Below are 18,276 nucleotides of genomic sequence, written 5' to 3'. Positions count from 1 at the left end.
TTACAGAAATGGTAATGATGCATAACATTATGGTTTGTCATACTTTACAAAGTTAAGTTTACTTCTTCACTTCTCTAGGAACTCCTCTAGAAGCCCCCTGGTTGATTTCAGGGCAAATGAAGTGGGTTCATATCATTGCCAACATGAAGCAGTATAGCTCATTTCTGTGATGGCTTTACTCCTCTATTTGAAAAAGAAACATTCAAAAAGTTCACACTCAGAGATTTCTAGCTTGTCAGCCTCCAAGCCTATAAATCCAAGTCTTGGATGGGGTGGGCGTTCTATCTGTCAATTGAGTGCCATCATGACATATGAAACATAAGGCTATGTATTTTAAGGAATCTATCTTATCACCATAGATTTTCTTACCTCGAAAACACCAGAAGGACAAGTACTATGAATATCATGGTTGCTACACAGAGAATCCTGTCCCTTAAAATGTTGTATACTGCCCCAGGATGACTCACAATTAAAAAAAAAATATAAAAACCAACTAAGCAGTAAAACAATACAGAAAGGAATAAAGAAATTCTAGCATCAACAACAATAAATTCATCTAATGTAAACTAGAAGCTATAGCAAAGAGCAATTGTACCTTCCTACAGAAGGCAGGGAGATTGTGGGTCAACTGGATTTCTTGGAGTTTTGTTGGATAGGGTCTTCCAGAACCCAGGTGCCACCATCAAGAAGGCCCTGCCCCACTTACCCACCCACCTGTTGCGGATTGGATACAAGGAAGGACGTCTCCTGATGACTGCAGCATGCAGTTAGACTTATAGGAGATGATTCTTTCAGTAACCATTTCAGACCATAATTTTTTTTAGACTTTGAACAAGACCCAGATTCTTGACCACTTCAAACAACTAGTTAAGCTATCTCATGCACTGCGGAAGCATACAGATGAAACACAAGGTAGCACAATCTATAATAGACCAGGTACCATTTATTGATTCCAGGTTCTTTTTAATTGTTTAGATATGGTGGTTTTGATTTAGGCCTGCATTCTGTCTTTGGAAATTGCAGACCAATTGCAGTTTCACATCAGTCATACATGAAGTCTCCTCTTGTAACAAATCAAAGCAGGTCACAGTCCCCTTCAGGAATATGCAAGGAGTAAGTCACAGCACAGTCCTATTCTGTTTGTTTAATTAATATTCTTTTCTTGGGCTTTTCAGGCATATAAAAGGAAAACCGAAGCAGCAAAGAAGGAGTATCTAAAAGCTCTGGCAGCCTACCGGGCCAGCTTGGTTTCCAAGGTAACCAGACTATGTTTCATATGTGAATCGCTATGGATGTGGCAATGATAAATTAGTTGCAACTCGTGGAAGTCTCCGGGGAGGAGCAAGTTTATAAGAAATGCACTGTAACCGTGCTATCAAAACTGATTTCAGTGTTAACTACCTTCTGCAAGAGCAAAGCGAAATACTTTGTGGCATGGCTCAAGGATACATTGTAGGGATGCCAGTCTCCCCCTCTTACAAAACAAAAAACCCCACCTGGTTTACTGTAGTATATTGCAATGTTTAGAGGCAGGACTTCTGGGATTGCTCCCTGCTGTCACCAGAGTCATAACTTTGATTTGAAGGTCTGGGTTAATACTTGTTTACCCACATAATCAAAGACAGATTGGATCATCGGCAGAGCGATCCCAAACCCCTTAAAGCAAGACAAAACATAACTTTCATTAGATGGTTTTGTCCACAGTCAAACCATACTGGAGGTTTCGTGTTCTTCGCAAAGCTGTCAGCTCTTTGTAAGCACCATTATGGCATGGAATAGCCAAGGCCAGGTTTCGTGAACTTTGCATGCAGCTGATATGTGCTGGATATACATATTTACCCCTTCAAGACTGATTTGCAGCAGCAGAGGATCTGCCCTGGAGATTAGGGCCCAGAGAATTCTGCATTAAATAATAATAATAATAATAATAATAATAATAATAATAATAATAATAGCAAAATCCCATCACCATCATTTTATATATTGTATTACCTTGTAGTATGTTGGTGTTTTTGTTAGATTCAGGAGTGGTAGTAGCAGGTGATTCAAAGGAAGAGACAGCTTCAGCTGGGGTGTACCAGAAGGTAAACAAAAGAAAGCACGAGGTTGTAGAAGAAGCGACTACAGCCCACTTGCTCTCTGTTCCACAAGGAAGAATTTAGAAGATTTTTAGGTACATTAACTGCAGCTTGCTTTGTCTTCCAAACCCAACAAACTGTGGTTAATCCTAAACTTCAACCAACCAAGTTTATGAAGCTGATTTGGACAGCATGCTAAACTGTAGTTAATTGCAACCAAAAGCATACTATCTCCTCCTTGTGGCCATGCTAGGGTGATGGAGGGAGTGCATGAGCCCAATGCTCACTACAGGTCTTTTTATAGCTTAGTCAAGAGCTTTCCAAACTCTTCATGTTGGTGACACATCTTTTAGACATGAATCTTTTAGTACGGCACAGTAATTCAATTTTACTAGCAAACCAGAGCATAAACTAGCCCCTTTCCAGCCATGGGAGGTGTGGTGGGAGCATTTGTGCAACACACCTACACACTGCAGCCAACACACTAATGTGTCGCAACACACAGTTCGAAAAGCTCTGGCTTAGTCTTTGCATGACATCCAAATGCATCTGCTTGCCTACTGTGAAAGAGAATGGTGCACTAGGTTGACTTTCATTAGATCCAGGGCATAGCAGTGGGAAATATATGTTGAATAGTTGTTTTGTTAAAATAGGTTGGGCAGGATCCTACATCTAAGGAAACAAAGATGAGGAAGGGATCAATCAATGTACAGCTGTGATTGACATCTTTGATCAAACATATTTGTACATGGTTGTCAGTTCATTTGTGCACTTACGGTCATGATAGTAAAATTGTTCTTGTGATCATTAAGGTCATTTAAAGCTGGCAAGCATGGACCTCTATGTTGCCTCAAACCCAGAAAGAATTTCCAAGCGATACTGGCCCCTCCTTCCCAACATATGCTTCATATTATTTTGTACTACCTGCAGATTGTGAATTCTCAGTATCTGATATACTGAGTGGAGGACTTCATTTTTCAAATTTCATAGGATTAGAAGTTAGGAATGCCTTCTATCCCAAAACATGGGCTTGGCAGAGAGAGCAAGAGGCTGCCTCTGAAGAGCCCATGGAACATTTGCTGCTGTTCAAAGGAATAGGATCTGGATGTGAGGAAGAAAAGTGTGGGGCTAGGTCTGCTACTGTAGAGAGGGAAGGAAACTAGGCACTAGCTTTTGATGAATGACATAGCAAAGCAAAAGTAGCTGGAATTTTATATAAATTTATTTAGAAGAAGAAGACACTATTAAATGGAGTGTCAAAGGAAAGAGTTGAGTGAAATAGGGGAGTGGGCCTTGAAGGGTTAAGATTGGCAGGTTTACTCTGTAAATATTTTTGTATTTCTGAATATATCCAGTAGGTGGCTGTTGCCGTGTATACAGTGTGGCTCATTTGCTTTGCGGTTGTTTTTCTTGTCCATAGTAATGGAAGCATTTCTGGGCTGAAGTAGTATTCTGCACCAGAGCCAACAACTATCGCTACCTGATGTCACATAGATGCATTATAGCAAGATGAGAAAGAGCATCTGATGGAGCAATAACTCGTAATGGTGTGGCTGATCAGGTGGCAATGGGAATAGGAAAATAATAATTATTATCTGCTAGAACAAAGGAGACACTGAGATATAATAATGATTTTTTTAAAAAAAAAAAAATCTGTGCTGGTAATCCATAGATATTCCTTCGGTGGCCGCTGTCACTATGTTCTATGAATAGCAGATATATTGGGGCAAAGGACTTTTTTCAGCCTCATGGACAAGCCTCCAGGAGCTGCATGTCAGCAATGGATAGGTCCAGAATGAAAGTGGGTGTCAGCAAAAGTGAGCAGAGCCAGAACTTTTCATTCCACCCCCTCACTCATGCACTACACACATCTCATAGAACCCCGAGGGCCATCTGGTCTTGCAATGCAGGAATCTCAACTAAAGCATCCATGGCAAATGGTCATCCAATCTCTGCTTAAAAACAGAGATGGTTTGTATGTGTGGCCACTGATTTCCATACCCTCCACTCCACCTGCAGAAGAGGACACAAGTTTGCCTATGACACAGAGCAAATCCTTGCACACTTTTGCATGTGGGTCAGAAAGCCCGCTGGGCCCAGGAAATCCTGTTGGCACTCCTGACTGAAGCTGTGAGGGAGAGAACTGGAAGGGTAGCCAATCTACTTCAACAAGAACATAGGAAGCCACCTTGCACTGAGTAGGCCATTGGCCCATCTAGCTCAGAACTGTCTGCACTGGCTGGCAGCAGCTCTCCAGGGTTTCAGACAGGAGTCTCTTTCAACCAGGTATTGAACCCGAGACCTTCTGCCTGCAAAGCATGTGTCCTACCACTAAGCTACCACTCTTCCCCTATGCGGTAGGCACAGTGCTTCAGAACCATGGAGAGCTCCCAGCATCAGTAGTATACAAGCGGCCAAGCCAAGGCTGCCATTTTAAAGTGAGTTAAAATTGTGTGGAATTACATTTACTTTTTCCCTTTAAAAAAATTTAAATAATTTTAATTTCAGTATAATTAAAATAGGGGTAAACATGTACTTCATGCTGTGGAGTGAGCACTGAGGAACGTTGCCTGGGGAGTTAACAGAGCCATGCTTGAAGGTTAAGAGCTGTGGCAAAAAGGTCAAAAAGGAAATAATCCGAGTCCCTTTCATTGGTTTAAGTGTTTAAAAAGATTCATAACTGCGCTGAATGTATTTAAGGTTGGATATTTTGATATTGGTATTCTGCTCATGCTGCATATAATTCATTGGTGCAGTATCTCGCCGCATTTAGCAAAGCAGCAATAATAACTGTTGTGGGCTTTTTTAAAAAAGAGTTTTAAAAGGTGACTTTCATATTTAAATAAATCTGGAATGAAAACTTTGAGAGAGAGAGCAAAAAAAACCCCACCATCACCCAATTATCTTTGCTAGCAAATGCCTTAAAATCTTGTCTATTGCTTTAGATAGATAAATAAGTAATTTTTTAATGTTAGAAAATCCCTATACAGAGTGGAGCAGGTGGCATAGAAGATAGCAGACACCAACAATCCTTCAGTTTGGGACTGGGGCACCTTCATTAGTTACTTAGTGAGGCCACCAGAATTAGAAATTGCTATATTCCCCTCTATTTTATTCCATCTCCATCACTGCCCAGATACCTCCCCCCTGCCCTGTATTTTTCAACTCTGAAGTCACTGTAGTTCAGTAGAAAGTTGTTGGTTTTTTTTTTATAGTTTTGACCTCATTTCATCTCTCCAATGCATCATGAACTTACTGGGTAGCCATTGAGATACTGCTGCACATTTTGCAACTAATCAGTCAGTAGCACCATGGTGATTGTTGTGAATTTGAAAAAGGCAATAATTGTAAAGCAACTGACAAGTGCAGCATAATTTAATAAGCGGCCTTAGATTTGTCCATCCTGGGCACTATTGGCTACTCTGACTGGCAGTTGCTTTAGGGGGTCTCGGGAATCCTTTAAGTAGAGTGGCTAAGGATTGGTCCTGGGATCTTCTGCATGCATAACATGTGCTCTACCACTGAGCTATGTTGCCTCCTCTCCACTGCTCCATGCCATATTGATTTCCATTGTGATATTTATTTATTTAGGCCAACTGTTATTGAACTTCAAGCACTGGAAATACGTGTTAAATCATGCATTTTACAACTTGTTCTTAGGTTTCCTTGCTTAGTATCATCTGATAGGAGGGGCGAAGTTTAAAAGGGGAGGAGAACTGTGCCTTTCGGTTATTCAGATGTCAAAGTTGCATGTACTTAATTTCAGTGACTTGTCCTTCATTTGCAATCTGTTCTGTGTGTTTGTGTGGTTCATCCTCCCACTGTTTTGCAGAGCTCAGCTGACCAAGGGGAGACAAAAAGTGCCCAAACCAACCAACCTTCAAAAATGATCCCACCGAAACAGCCCTTGTATACGATGCCACCACAGGCCTCATCACCCTATCCTGGCTTGGGCTCCTTCTTGTCCCCAGCAGACCTGCAGAGCTACCGTGGACACCCTCACCCCGGCCTCTCCAGGACCCTCAATTCCAAACCCATGTTGCCCAGCATCAGTGCCTCGCCACCCCCTTCTTTCCAGATCAGCCCCCCTCTCCATCAGCAGCTGTCTTTGCACCACCCACAGAGCTCCATCCTCAACCAGTCCCTCAGCATGCAGCAGGTCCCACAGCAACCCATCTTGTCTCCTTCCATGGCACTACAGGTACAGCCCCCAATGAACTCTTCACCACCAGGCCAGCAGGTGAGTGGCTTGAGCCCTAAATTACAATTCTTAACCATGAATTCTGCACATCTGAGTTTTGCGAACTTGTGGGTGAACTAGACACAGATCCATGATTGGCGTGTCCCTTGGTTATTTGTTTTGCTAATCAGCAGCTCCCACTGGGCTGCTTTGAAGACCGGGGAAATGGTGCTTCGGAAGAGAGTGCCCTACTTCACCCTTACATTTAACGATTTATCACAAATCTGCTGGTCTTACTTTCTTTGTTTGTCCTTGTTAACACTCTGGAAAAGCAAACCACGATCCCTGGCAAGAATTGTGGTTTTGTTTTGCTCAAGCAAACTATGGTCAGCAAGCCCTAGAATAAACCTTGGTTGCATGATCCCTGATTTGGACGTGACGCTAAGCCAAAGGTCATGGTTTGTTTTTCCCATGGGAGGAGCAAAGATAGTGAGATAACACACATTCATGATGAACCATTAACTATGATTTACCATAATGTGTGAACAAGACCACTGTTTCAGCCTTTCCTTCCTCCTAGGGCTTTCCCCCCATGTGAATGCTACCCTTTCTCCAACTGCTGTTAGCTCCAAAAGGGGTAAAAGACAGGAATAGCATATTTTGCTGTCTTTTCCGCTTGTTTAGCTAGTAGCAATTTTTGGTGAGTGTGGGCTGATTTACACTGGGGGAAAGGCATGGGAGGAAAGGCTTAAACACCTCCCAGAGCATAATTTCCCTGATCTTCAAAGGAGCTACCCATCATGAACCTCCTGAATCACATCACTTTGGCACACCCGAGACTACTTTTTCAAATGGCGCATAAAGGCCATTAACTGTCATTACTTTCTGGGTTGCAATAATTTGAATCCTATAATAAAATGCACCACCTTGTTGTGGGATGTTTCTATATACTGCCCCAAAGTAGAGCAATATATTAAGCAGGCACCACAAAGCACCAGTGGCAAAAGCTCAACATTGCTGCTGCTGTGCAACTAATGGAGATTTCGGCAGTCAGGAGTTCTTACATTAAAAAGCATTTCAAAGTTATGCCCCTCATTTTCAAGTGTGTGGATTTGTTCATCAAGACGGATCCAGTGCATTTATCATTTAGAGTTCGAAGGTGAATCTGCAGTGCAGTTTCCCCCCAGTTTATGTGTTCAGGACATCTGTCATACAGGTAATTGGATACATGGACTTATATGAGCAGAACCTTCCATGTTCCTGAACTCTCAGAATTGGTATTTTCCTTGGATTCTGAGCTGCCTTGCATTTGCACCTGGTTGATGTCAATTGGGGGTGGGGGTGGAGAGAACTAGCTTTATTGAAAGTCTTCCTTCTGAAATGTCACATCATGGTTATCCATATTTTGAATATTATAATAGCATAATGCTCCTAGCTTTCTTTTGGGGATTGAGAGTGAGAAGTGATCTGCAAATATGAAATTTTTTGTCATGGTTTATCACTGTGGTAGTTTGCAACATAGTAATTTAGATCAAAATCTTCAAACCAGCTTCAGAATAATTATAGTGAAGTAGAACTAACACTAATTAAAGTTAGTTGAAGAGCTCTAAAGTAGGTGAACTTGGAAATGGAGTATTTTGCATCACTGGTCCAAATAAAGCTTAATTTTTATAAACCTTGTTGCTTGAATTCCTTGTTCAGATCTCATCTTTTCCTAGTTAATAGATGCTGTTCATTTGATTATGATTAAACCATACACCAGCATCTGCAACAGCATCTCTCATTAGACTGTCTCTCAAGCTTTTTGGAGTCAAAAAGGTGTCATCAGATGAAGCAACAGTGCTTGTAAAGATTCTCCTCGCCACATTCCTTTAACTTCAACTACTTTAATGCCTTAGAGCAGTGAGAGACACATTTCTTTTGGGGAAAGTGTTTATGATTGCAAAGAAACAAAACAAAAACATAGATGCAAGCAAAAGCATGTATGTGTCATTGTGCATAATATGGGCAATAAATGTGGAAGCAATTTTTCTCAAAACATGACCTTGTAAAACAAGGAAGAGAAAGAAAGCAGCTGATTTCTTTAGAGAATAAACATCCTGTTGAATATTTTCAATTTGGTCTTGATTTAAATGAAGTTCTTGAACATATTGCTATCCATACATTTAAGCACTTTGCTCAGCTGGGACTCTGATGGGAAGTTATGGGTAAAGCCAGACTGTTTTGCCCATATCCTGCTTTATAACATTTTCTTTTCCTCTGTTCTTCCACGTTTAGGACTTCTCTCATATTTCATCTGAGTTTCAGAACAGTGTTGGGCCGCGATCACCTGCTGCATCAAACCCCCCAGGAAATACCGAGTGGGACAATGAATACCCCAGCAGAGAGTGCGGAATTAACCACTGCAGGCCAGTAGACAAAATAAGAAATTTCAGCATGTTTAGACGGCTGTCTAAATGATGGAAGTAATCAAAGCACCATGTTTCAAAAACATTCATACTTGTTTTGCGTATGAGTGTTTTTATTCAATACCTTTCCAAGGAATAATGCTATATTGTCTTCAGAACAATTGTGTTTTCAGACTAAAGTGGCCCGGTGTTAACTTGACAAAAACTCAACTCTTTTCTTTAGTCGTCCTTTCTTTTAGGAGTTTGTACTCATGAACGTGTACCAAGAAAATGGTCAGAACTCATGTGGATATGTGATGTGATACTTAAACCGATTATGTTGAATTGAATAATTAAGGCATGATGATTGAGCATGCCTGCACCCAGAGGTTTTTGCTTTTGCATTTCCTCATAACCCTCTATAACTTCCGCTAGCTGAAAGTAGTAATACACCTGTATCTTTTCCCTTACCAAATGGCACGTGTGCATGCTGGTTTTCAATGCTTTCAGTTCACTCTTTAGAGTTACTAGAAAACTCTTATTAGAAAGTAGAAGGTACATTCCCAAGCGTTTTGAATCAAATGAATTTCTCAGATCTTCTGTGGATCAGCTGTGCCTAGTATTCTATTTGCCTGCCTTCCAAATGTTCATAGTTTCTAGAATTAATATCAGAATTGGTCATTTGGTCTTGCTGCAACCTTCCATTCTTTCCCATTCTTTTCCCCTCCATCTAAATCAGGTGAGGAAGCTGTGGCCCTCTAGAAGTTGTTCTACTCCAACTCCCATCAGCCCTAGCATGCTGGGCCAGTGACAATGGATTATGGGAGCTGTAGTCCAACAATATCGGGAGGGGGGTCCACAGGCTCGGCATCCCTGCTTTAAGTAATGCACATGAACAAATGCATTGCAAACCTAGGCTTTTTTTTAAAGCAATCAATTGCACGTGATTGCATCAACAATTCATTCAGTATACAAGCAAGAATCCCCGTACAAAGTGTCACCATCCTGCTGGTGCTCATCTAATTCTGAGCATATGCAGTGTGAATTTTCTTTATGATTTGCAAAAAATGTAGGGCTGAGCTAAATGTTGAGTCCATTGCTTCCTACCCACAAGACACCTGAGTCAGAATATGATATCATGTGAATACTCCTCTACATTTAAAAAAAGTTCCTTGCATAATGAATACTAGCATGGCATGGAGAAAGCCAATTAGGAACCATTCTTCTTGATACCTGTTTCCTATGTACAGAGCATTTTTTGGTGTGTGAAGAATAATTCAATTCTGTCCACTAAAGCGATGTAGCTAAAATCCATGTTTATCATCTCATCTTTGATTTGTAAGAATAAGGATCTTATCACTGATTGGCTACACATCTATTTTCATATATTGCTGTGTGGGTAGAAATGCACAGAAGGGGAAGCTTAGCCTCCCCCCCCCCTTCAGCCATGTATCCATTGCAAACATAAACCAGTTTGACTGGCACATGTCATCTGCTTCCAGTAAAGAATCTCATAAAGGATCCTGAGAACCAGTTTTTTGCGGCAGTTCAACGGTTTGGTCTTATAATCCCACAATTCCCAGCGTTCCCTAGGAGGTGCCATGATAGTTCAGTTGCAATGTGGATAAAGCACTGGGCTTTGTTTTGTTTAAGGAGACAGGAATATGTTATTGAAACTTCAATCTTTATCTATGGCATCACTCCATCCAGAAATGCAGCATTCATCTCTACTCTCTGTGGTCATCCAGTGGAGTTTCTGCATAGAGAGCATCTCCCATCCTTTCTGTAGCACAAGTGAATATTGTACTGGTCCCTTAGGATTACTTCTGTCTGTTTTGAAGCTGCTTTGCTGCGGGGATTCCTCCCCCCCACCAGTGTCCTCTTTGTGAATGTAAACCCCACCCTGCCACCAGAGGAAGCCTGAAAAGTTTTTCTTGCTGTCCTTTGAGACAACTTGTCTCTAGTACCATGGCAAAACAGTTCTGTACACATAAGGCCTAAAGTGTTACAACTTGGCTCTGTAAATTTTGATAGTGCTTAAATGTTGGCATTTAGAACAGGAACTGAGCACCCTGTTTTCAAATGTTAACTGTTTCAAGGAAATGTTTAGGTAAATACTGACCTTTTTTTAAAAAAGTGGCCAATTATAGCCAGGGATTGCAGGTGCTTAGCTAGAGGCAAACAGCTACAGCCTTTTCCCAGTGGCAAACTATTTTTGTTTTGTTGTTTTGCATATGTAAGACCCCAAGTTAAAAGGTCTCATTTTGCCTTACTGAGAAAGACTCTTGCTGAAGACATGCCACACTATGTACATTTAATGCACATTTAAAATGCATGGCTTCCCCCAAAGGATGCTGGAAATTGTAGTTCCTTGGATTCTTTGAGGGAGAAACCGTGGCTTTAAATGCATGATGTGGGTGTGACCTTGTTCCCGCTAGTCAGAATGCATTCCATCCATCCAGGTGTCCATTATTTCATCCACAAGCCCGCTGTGGAAGCATACCAACTGTGTTTGGGTCAGACATACATCCTTCTTCCAAGACAGAGTTTAGCAAAAACTAATTTCTCCTGTTTGTAGCAAAAGCTGCTGAGCACAACTCTGATTGACTAGAAACAAGTGAGAAAGCTAACCCACGTCCCCTCTCTCTTTTCCGAACTGCTTCCTCCTGAAAAGGATAAGGGGGTGGGGGAGAAGACTCTGGAATTTCTTTCTTTCTTTTCCTTTTCTTAAGTTCCATTTGTATGCCTTCCCACCTCCAGCACCAGAGTACACATTTATCTATTGTATTATGAAAGGACCAGACAAAGAGGTAAAGTGGCAAAAGATGCTTTTCTGAGACAAGGCTGCCTTTCTGCAACAAGGCTGCCTCACCTTCACCTCCATTAGGTGGAAATGGAATTTGGGAAATTCAAGGCCAGATTTCAAGGCCCCTTCCTACAAAGAGAGAGCGGGGAAGTGCTTTTCCTTAAATAATCTGGAAAGTTCAAGAGAAGGCATAATTTTTTTGGAATGCCAGTGCTTAATGCTTTTTGAACTTGTGTAGAGGAAATGCTTGTTTGGGTCCTTCCTACTACATGTATCCACACAGAACTTGCTGTGGAATAAATAGTACTTTGTAGTAGGAAGAAACGTGTGGTATGTTATTTTTATAATAATGTGGGGGGCAAATAAGCAATTTCAAGCATATTTGGCATTCAGGACTTTCCAAAATGTTGCTGTTTCTATTGGTTCTATGTGATGCTGTTTGCAGCAAAAAGGGGGTAATTTTTAAACATTCCATGTAAGTCTGTCTGTCTGTCTGTCTGTCTGTCTGTCTCTCTCTCTCTCTCTCTCTCTCTCTGTGTGTGTGTGTGTGTGTGTGTGTGTTTCTCTGTGTCTCTCTCTCACATACGCACTTCAGAAGGCAGGTTATGTAATGAGACACCTGTTTTGGGGCTGATGTAGGTTAGAAGCCTCTCTTAAGTGCAGCTTCATTATATAGCTTAATATCAAAATAATATATAACCCAATATAAAAGTTGCATTATTTAGGCGTATTGGCATGTTGAAGAATGCTAGAGTACCTTAATGAAACATGAATGCAGCAGGCAGGTAGCCGCTCTAAGGAAGGAAAACAAGCTCTTGGCATTCTGGCAAGATGCAGTATTGTGTGCACAGTGCCCCGTACCATTCATGATCAAAGCACTCACATTTCATGCCTTTGTCACAGTGAAAATGTCAGATTTCATGGTTTTATCTCATATTCCTGGAAAATCATATTTAAACCATGCAGATTAGGCTAAGGATGACAGAAAATCATTACAGCAGATTATGAGGTGAACTAACTTCTGCAGCAAAATTACAGTGTGGGGCATATATTTTTTGGCAGGGGGTGGGTGGGGCTTGCTGATGATTCTGGCCTCCCTCACAATGTATGACAGTCTGCATCAAATGTCATCCCTGGACGAATCGTGCTCACAGTCTTCTCGTAATATTTGATGCTTGCAATGAACATACCGTTGTTCTTTTAAAGTCAGCATAATTCGAACATCTGTTATGAAGGTCTAACATAGGCAGTGCACCTTGGACAGAAACAGTCGTCTTGGGTCAATCTGATGATAGACACAGTGTAATCCTTTGATAATGGGATTCAGGAGGAAATGAATGGCACTATAGTACAATTGTTTAATTCCATAATTGTAGGAAATGCACTTGGCTATTCAGTAAATATTATAATGGCAACATGCCTCTCATATGCTCTTGGATGCTATAGCCCTAGACCATACTACCTTGCTAAAGTTAGCAAACCCAGCCTCCTTCCTAATTCGTGTTCTTTTTGTGTGTGTTTTTCAGAACAGTATATGTTTGTTCAGATTCTGTAGGGGCTGGGACTTAGGCTGGATCTAGACACATCAAAAAAAAAAAAGTTTCAGGAAAACATGTTGTAAACTTCACAAACGGAAATCACGTTGATGAAAGATGAGGTGTTTGGTTTTTTGTGGGTTTTTTTGCAATATACCTCCAGCATAGTGCAGACTTATATAAAGAGAGGTGGTATGGATGGTCTGCAGAAATTTTGAGCCATCCACACACACCTTGCAATTTTTGCAACCTTGATTTGAAGCATGTTTATCATATAATTTGTGAGCACAAATAGCACAAAAGTTGCTTTGACTATTCTACTTATTGTAGATTTTGATTATCTAGTGGAACAAACCAGACCCATAAAGCTCCAGACATTTTGAAGGCTTAAACAGTAGCACCTCATCTCTAGCTGGTGAGGCACAGATATTGGCTTTGGAAGGGCATTGAATGCATTGTTACTTGAGATTGTTGCTTGTTACAGGAACATGGAGAGTTCAATACGATGCAGTTTCCTTTTTTGCATCCTCAGAGCTTCTTGTGAAAATGCTTCAGCACTATCAGGACTCTGTGCCAAATCTGAAGTGCAGCAGCATCTGAGCAGCAGATCTTAGAACCTTGCCATCAATATTTGCTCTGTTACTTTACTCAGGCTTGTTCCATCCTAATAATGGTCATGACCGCTGGGTTTTTCTCATTAAAGGCTACTGCTGTGTTTATTTTTCTTCTCTGTTTATCAGACATTAGACCACTGAATAATTGTCAGCCGCTCTCATCTCTCACAGTTAATTATTGTTTACCCTTCCATGCCACCATGTATGATCTGCTCTCTGGGCATCTTAATCAAACTTTGTAATTTAGGCTGTGTTCTTTAAACCTTTTAGTCCAGAGTGGTCATGGGAGCACTCTGGGATAAGCAGCTTGAACAGAGCATTAGTCTGTGAAGCAAATCACACAGACCTGCTGACTTGCATACAGTCAGTTTGTCCAAACAAAAACAGACTACACTAATTCATGATGGAGACTGGAAGATTCATTCCAAATTATTCAGTCTTCCAAATCACTTGAGTAAGTGAACAAACACCGTAAGAAAGGAGAGATAAAACATAGTAAGCGCACTTAGTTTGGATTCAATTATTTATAGCAATGCCCGTAATGTGTTTGGGAGAGTAGTTTGTAAAATTAATGAAGTTTTGGTACTAGAAGACCTCACTACTTTGTCTATGTATTAAATCTTTGCTGAGGATAGGAAGACAGAACATTTTAAACGCTGCTTATAAAAAAGTACAGATAAGTGAATTATAAGAGAGAATGTGATGGACATGATAGGATGCTGACTTCTTTTGCAAACAGATATATCAGTGAAGTGCTTCACTCTGTTCTCATTATTCCTACTCCAGTGTTTTTGAGGGGAGGGTTAATCTCCAGGGCACAAACCAGCAAATGTTAGCTACCACAGAGAGCCAAATTTGGGATGACAGTTAAGGGCCAATCTATTTAAAGCTGTGTAATGGAGAGCAGGGGTCCAGTTTAAAAACAAAAGAGCTAAGAAGCCATGCAAGTGAGGGGTGCTTAAATTGCCCTAAAATGTCCAGTCTTTTACTTCCTTGTAGCCTCTTCTTCTCCTACCCCCACTTTTGTCTCAGCTGAACTCATTCTCATGGTTTGGCAAAAAGGTAGATAGATAGATAGATAGATAGATAGATAGATAGATAGATAGATAGATAGATAGATATAGATAGATATTAAATTAACGTAATAGGTTAATTGTTTCTGTTCTTTGAGAGGGCAACTTTTTTAAACATCCTTTCTCGAAGTCACAGTGTGCCACTTCAATTTGCATTAGATTCAACAGCATACATACCATTGGTTTTGATTATTGTGTTTTGCACCTAAGATCTCTGTAATCATTATGAATTTCAAGCCAAGGAAAGAAGGATTGCCCTTTAATCTGCCTTCCCATCTATTTGTAACTTACAAGCACAGACGATCCTAATGCTGCTATCAAATAGGCTTGGATAGTTGTATCCCACATTTTAAAAATCCAGTTTGTGGCAATTACAGTATATAGCAAGTAGGGAATATATATACCTATATACCAGTACTGAATATATTCTAGATGTGCCTGCTAGCCTGGTGGTTGTATTATGATTATGATTAATATTATTTTTCACAATCTCACCCATCCTCTTCCTTCTGTTTCTCTTACAGCATGCTGCCAAGGGACAAGTCACTCTACCTCACTTAAACCCTGACATCTCCATTCTGCAAAGGTGAAAAGGAAGGACATTTAACAGGGTCTGTGATACAGGCTACCCAGATGGGCATCAAGCAAGTCACAAGGGCAAGAGAGCACCTCGCCTTTGGCTTCATATCCTGGCTCTGAGAGCAGCTTATTCCTTTCCTTCTCTTCTCCTCTTCCTCCTCCCTCCCTTTTCTCATTCTTCTCCGAAGTCCTATTGTACATGGAAGCCAACCTTGCATAAATCACAAAGAACAAAATTTACAAAGGACCACCCCCCCAACCCCACCTGCCTGCCCTGCGCGCCTTTCTCTGCTTGCCACCAGCTTAGCTATGGACCATTTTCCTAGCGAACTGCTTTTTAGATTCAGCACAGACCCGGGTGCCGCGCTCGCTCAGAGGCATTAGGCTTGGCTCAGCAGGAGGAGACACTCTTTCGATGACTTGCTAAATGGCACTAACCTTTGTGCAAAACAAATGTGAAGTCTGTTGTGAATATTGTACATGCGAAAGACCTCAGATGTCTGGCAAAAAAATAATAATTAAATTTAAAAATTAAAAATTAGAACCTGTTGTTTGGAGGTTAGGTGGACAGAGCAGATGGGAAGCAGAAGTGCAAATATGAGAGGGAAACAATGTGAAAAGACCATGAAAAATATAATTTGTTGGATAGTTGTAAGTAGCTTAATAAATGTTTTAGAACTGTGCTAAAGACATCTTTAAGATTTTTTTGTGGAAGAAATTAGTAGTTTACTTTATAGTAAAAGCATTTTATATTAATTGTAGCACATTTTTTTAGTTATACATAGAATGGAGATGTGTATAAAAAGAAACAAACAAAAAAAAACCCCTGCCAAACTCGTTTCTATTATTTGTACAGCAAGAAATGGACAGTTTATATCCATGTTATATGGCATTATTATATTTTTTTCAGCCATATGTCCATCTATTTAAAATTGCTGACAAGGATTTTTGTCTATTTATGAAAAAATTAGAAAGCAGATTACAGTTTATGAAAAGTGCGTTTTCCATGGGTTTTTTTTTAATTATTATTTTTTATTTTCTTTGTGGTGCTGTTTCTGCAGTACCTGCACATTTTGGCTCACAATGCTTATCTTACCTTTCTTTATAATAAAACATACGAAAAGTAGAAACAAAGCAGCCTCATTCTTTTGTGGAACACACACAGGTGCTGTTCTGTGTCGGTTCCGTGATGGAAGTGCCAACTGTTCAGAGACACAAAATACTGTTACATTTGATGTGCTGCCAAGTCCTGAGTGGCTAATGATGTACCTGCACAATGAAATGCAAGATCATAGGCTTAAGAACGGCCAGTGTTCTTTGCTACATTAACTGGGGCCCTACAATCCTGTGGTCCTGCAATCCTATGATCCCAGGTGAAAATAGGAAGCTAGGTGCAGTGGGTGGGGTGAGAGGTCAGACACTGGAAAGGAAATCCTATGTCAGATATCCCCTCCCTGCTGGAAGGTTCTGCAATCCTTGTCCTACTGGTGTTGGAATTTCAATATTGTTGTTTTGTTGGCATCTGTCTGTCTCACAAGACATGGAGCACACCTCCGGGACACTCCAGTCAAATCAAACCAGTTGGCAGCACCAAAATGATCTCTCTGGGACACAAGCCTGGGCAGTGTGTATGGAGGTCCTGGGCTGTCCCAGACAACCAGATTGCCCTCCCCCCAACTTCACTGATGTGGTCCAAATGAAAGTAGAACAATATGTTTGGCACCAGCTGGGCAGCAGGAGTTGCCAAGAGGAGGCATACAAGACACCATCTAACCGTCCTGGGGACTCCACTGGATTTGTGTAGGGTTTACTCCTTAGCCTTTTCTTCTCCTGAAGATATCCCACAAGGCAACATAGGTTCAGGGTCAGCATTGCCTTATCCTAGAGGGGCTTCCTTCCCAAGTTGATGTGCTCCATCTGCCCTTACTCCAACATTAGTAGGACTGGAAGGGGGCCGTGTCCCAGGGATGGACTGCAGAAGGCATAGTCCAAAGGTCACAAACAGACACACATGCAGCTTTCTAGGGAGAAAGCTATGGAGTTCTGTTCCCAGATGGAGGGAAATAGTTAAAGTAAAAGAGAAAACTTGGAAAATTATAGAGATGTGCATGAGTGCCCTTCCACACATCTACTTTGATGGTTTCCCATCCCCTCCTTTAGGTCACAGACACTTGCTTTCTGCCTTAAGAGATCTTACTGCAGTTACTTGCCCCAGTTTTGTGGGCTTTTGGCTTATGGATGACCAAGCATGTGTGGAGTTCCTCTACCAATGAAAATTTTCATTTTCACCTCAGTGGAAGGGGCAGCCCTATGCCAAACAAGGAAATGCATGCAAGGAGCTAGTGCCCTTCAGACTGAAAGTGAACAGGGAAACCAACAGAAGCGTCCTGTTAGACTTTTGAAAATAACACATTTACAGTCATACCTCAGGTTACAGACGCTTCAGGTTGTGCATTTTTGGGTTGCGCACTGCGTCGAACCCGGAAGTACCGGAACAGGTTACTTCCGGGTTTTGGCGCTTGCGTGTGCGCAGAAGCGCCAAATCACGACCCGCACATGCGCAGACGTGGCACTGCAGGTTGCAAATGTGCCTCCTGCACGGATCGCATTCGCAACCCGAGCATCCGCTGTAAGCTTTCATGGACTAGAGTCCACTTCATCAGGTGCTCAGTCAGGAGTTCATGTATTTTGGACTACAACTATTGTCTATTGGCAAAGCAACCTTGAGTCCACTCAAATTTTTATTGGTTGGAACCATTGTGTGGAAAGTGTACTTGAGGTAAAAAAGGTAAAGGACCCCTGGAGGGTTAAGTCCAGTCAAAGGCGACTATGGGGTTGCGCCACTCATCTCACTTTCAGGCCGAAGGAGCCGGCGTTTGTCCACAGACAGTTTTCTAGTACCACTGCAGCGGAAAGGTAAAGGGCATTTCCGTGCGCTCTGGCACTCATCACGATCCTCCACATGCTGGCCACATGACCGGGAAAACTGTCTGTGGACAAATGCTGGCTCTCTCGGCCTGAAAG

The 18,276-nt window shown here is 41.4% G+C and overlaps 1 protein-coding gene across 7 annotated transcripts in view; it reads left to right on the top strand.

Annotated features, from left to right (window-relative positions):
- The window catches only part of TOX2 (TOX high mobility group box family member 2), a 259,364-nt gene extending 242,978 nt beyond the window's left edge, over positions 1–16,386 (top strand). For 6 of the 7 annotated variants that reach the window (XM_079979446.1, XM_079979448.1, XM_079979445.1 and 3 more), the window contains 4 exons: positions 1,176–1,256; positions 5,911–6,318; positions 8,536–8,666; positions 15,198–16,386. In XM_079979446.1, coding sequence (XP_079835572.1) covers positions 1,176–1,256; positions 5,911–6,318; positions 8,536–8,666; positions 15,198–15,234 — 657 coding nt within the window. In that variant the 3' untranslated portion in view covers positions 15,235–16,386. Of the gene's footprint in view, positions 1–1,175; positions 1,257–5,910; positions 6,319–8,535; positions 8,734–15,197 lie in introns of those variants that run through there. The other variant, XM_079979442.1, reaches the window with a different exon arrangement.
- Positions 16,387–18,276: the final 1,890 nt, after the last annotated feature.

The sequence above is a fragment of the Podarcis cretensis genome (assembly GCF_951804945.1).
Source record: "Podarcis cretensis genome assembly, chromosome: 6".
Classification (NCBI taxonomy): domain Eukaryota; kingdom Metazoa; phylum Chordata; class Lepidosauria; order Squamata; family Lacertidae; genus Podarcis; species Podarcis cretensis.
The sequence above is the reverse complement of the archived record's forward strand: the minus strand, read 5'-3'. Positions and strand labels throughout refer to the sequence as shown.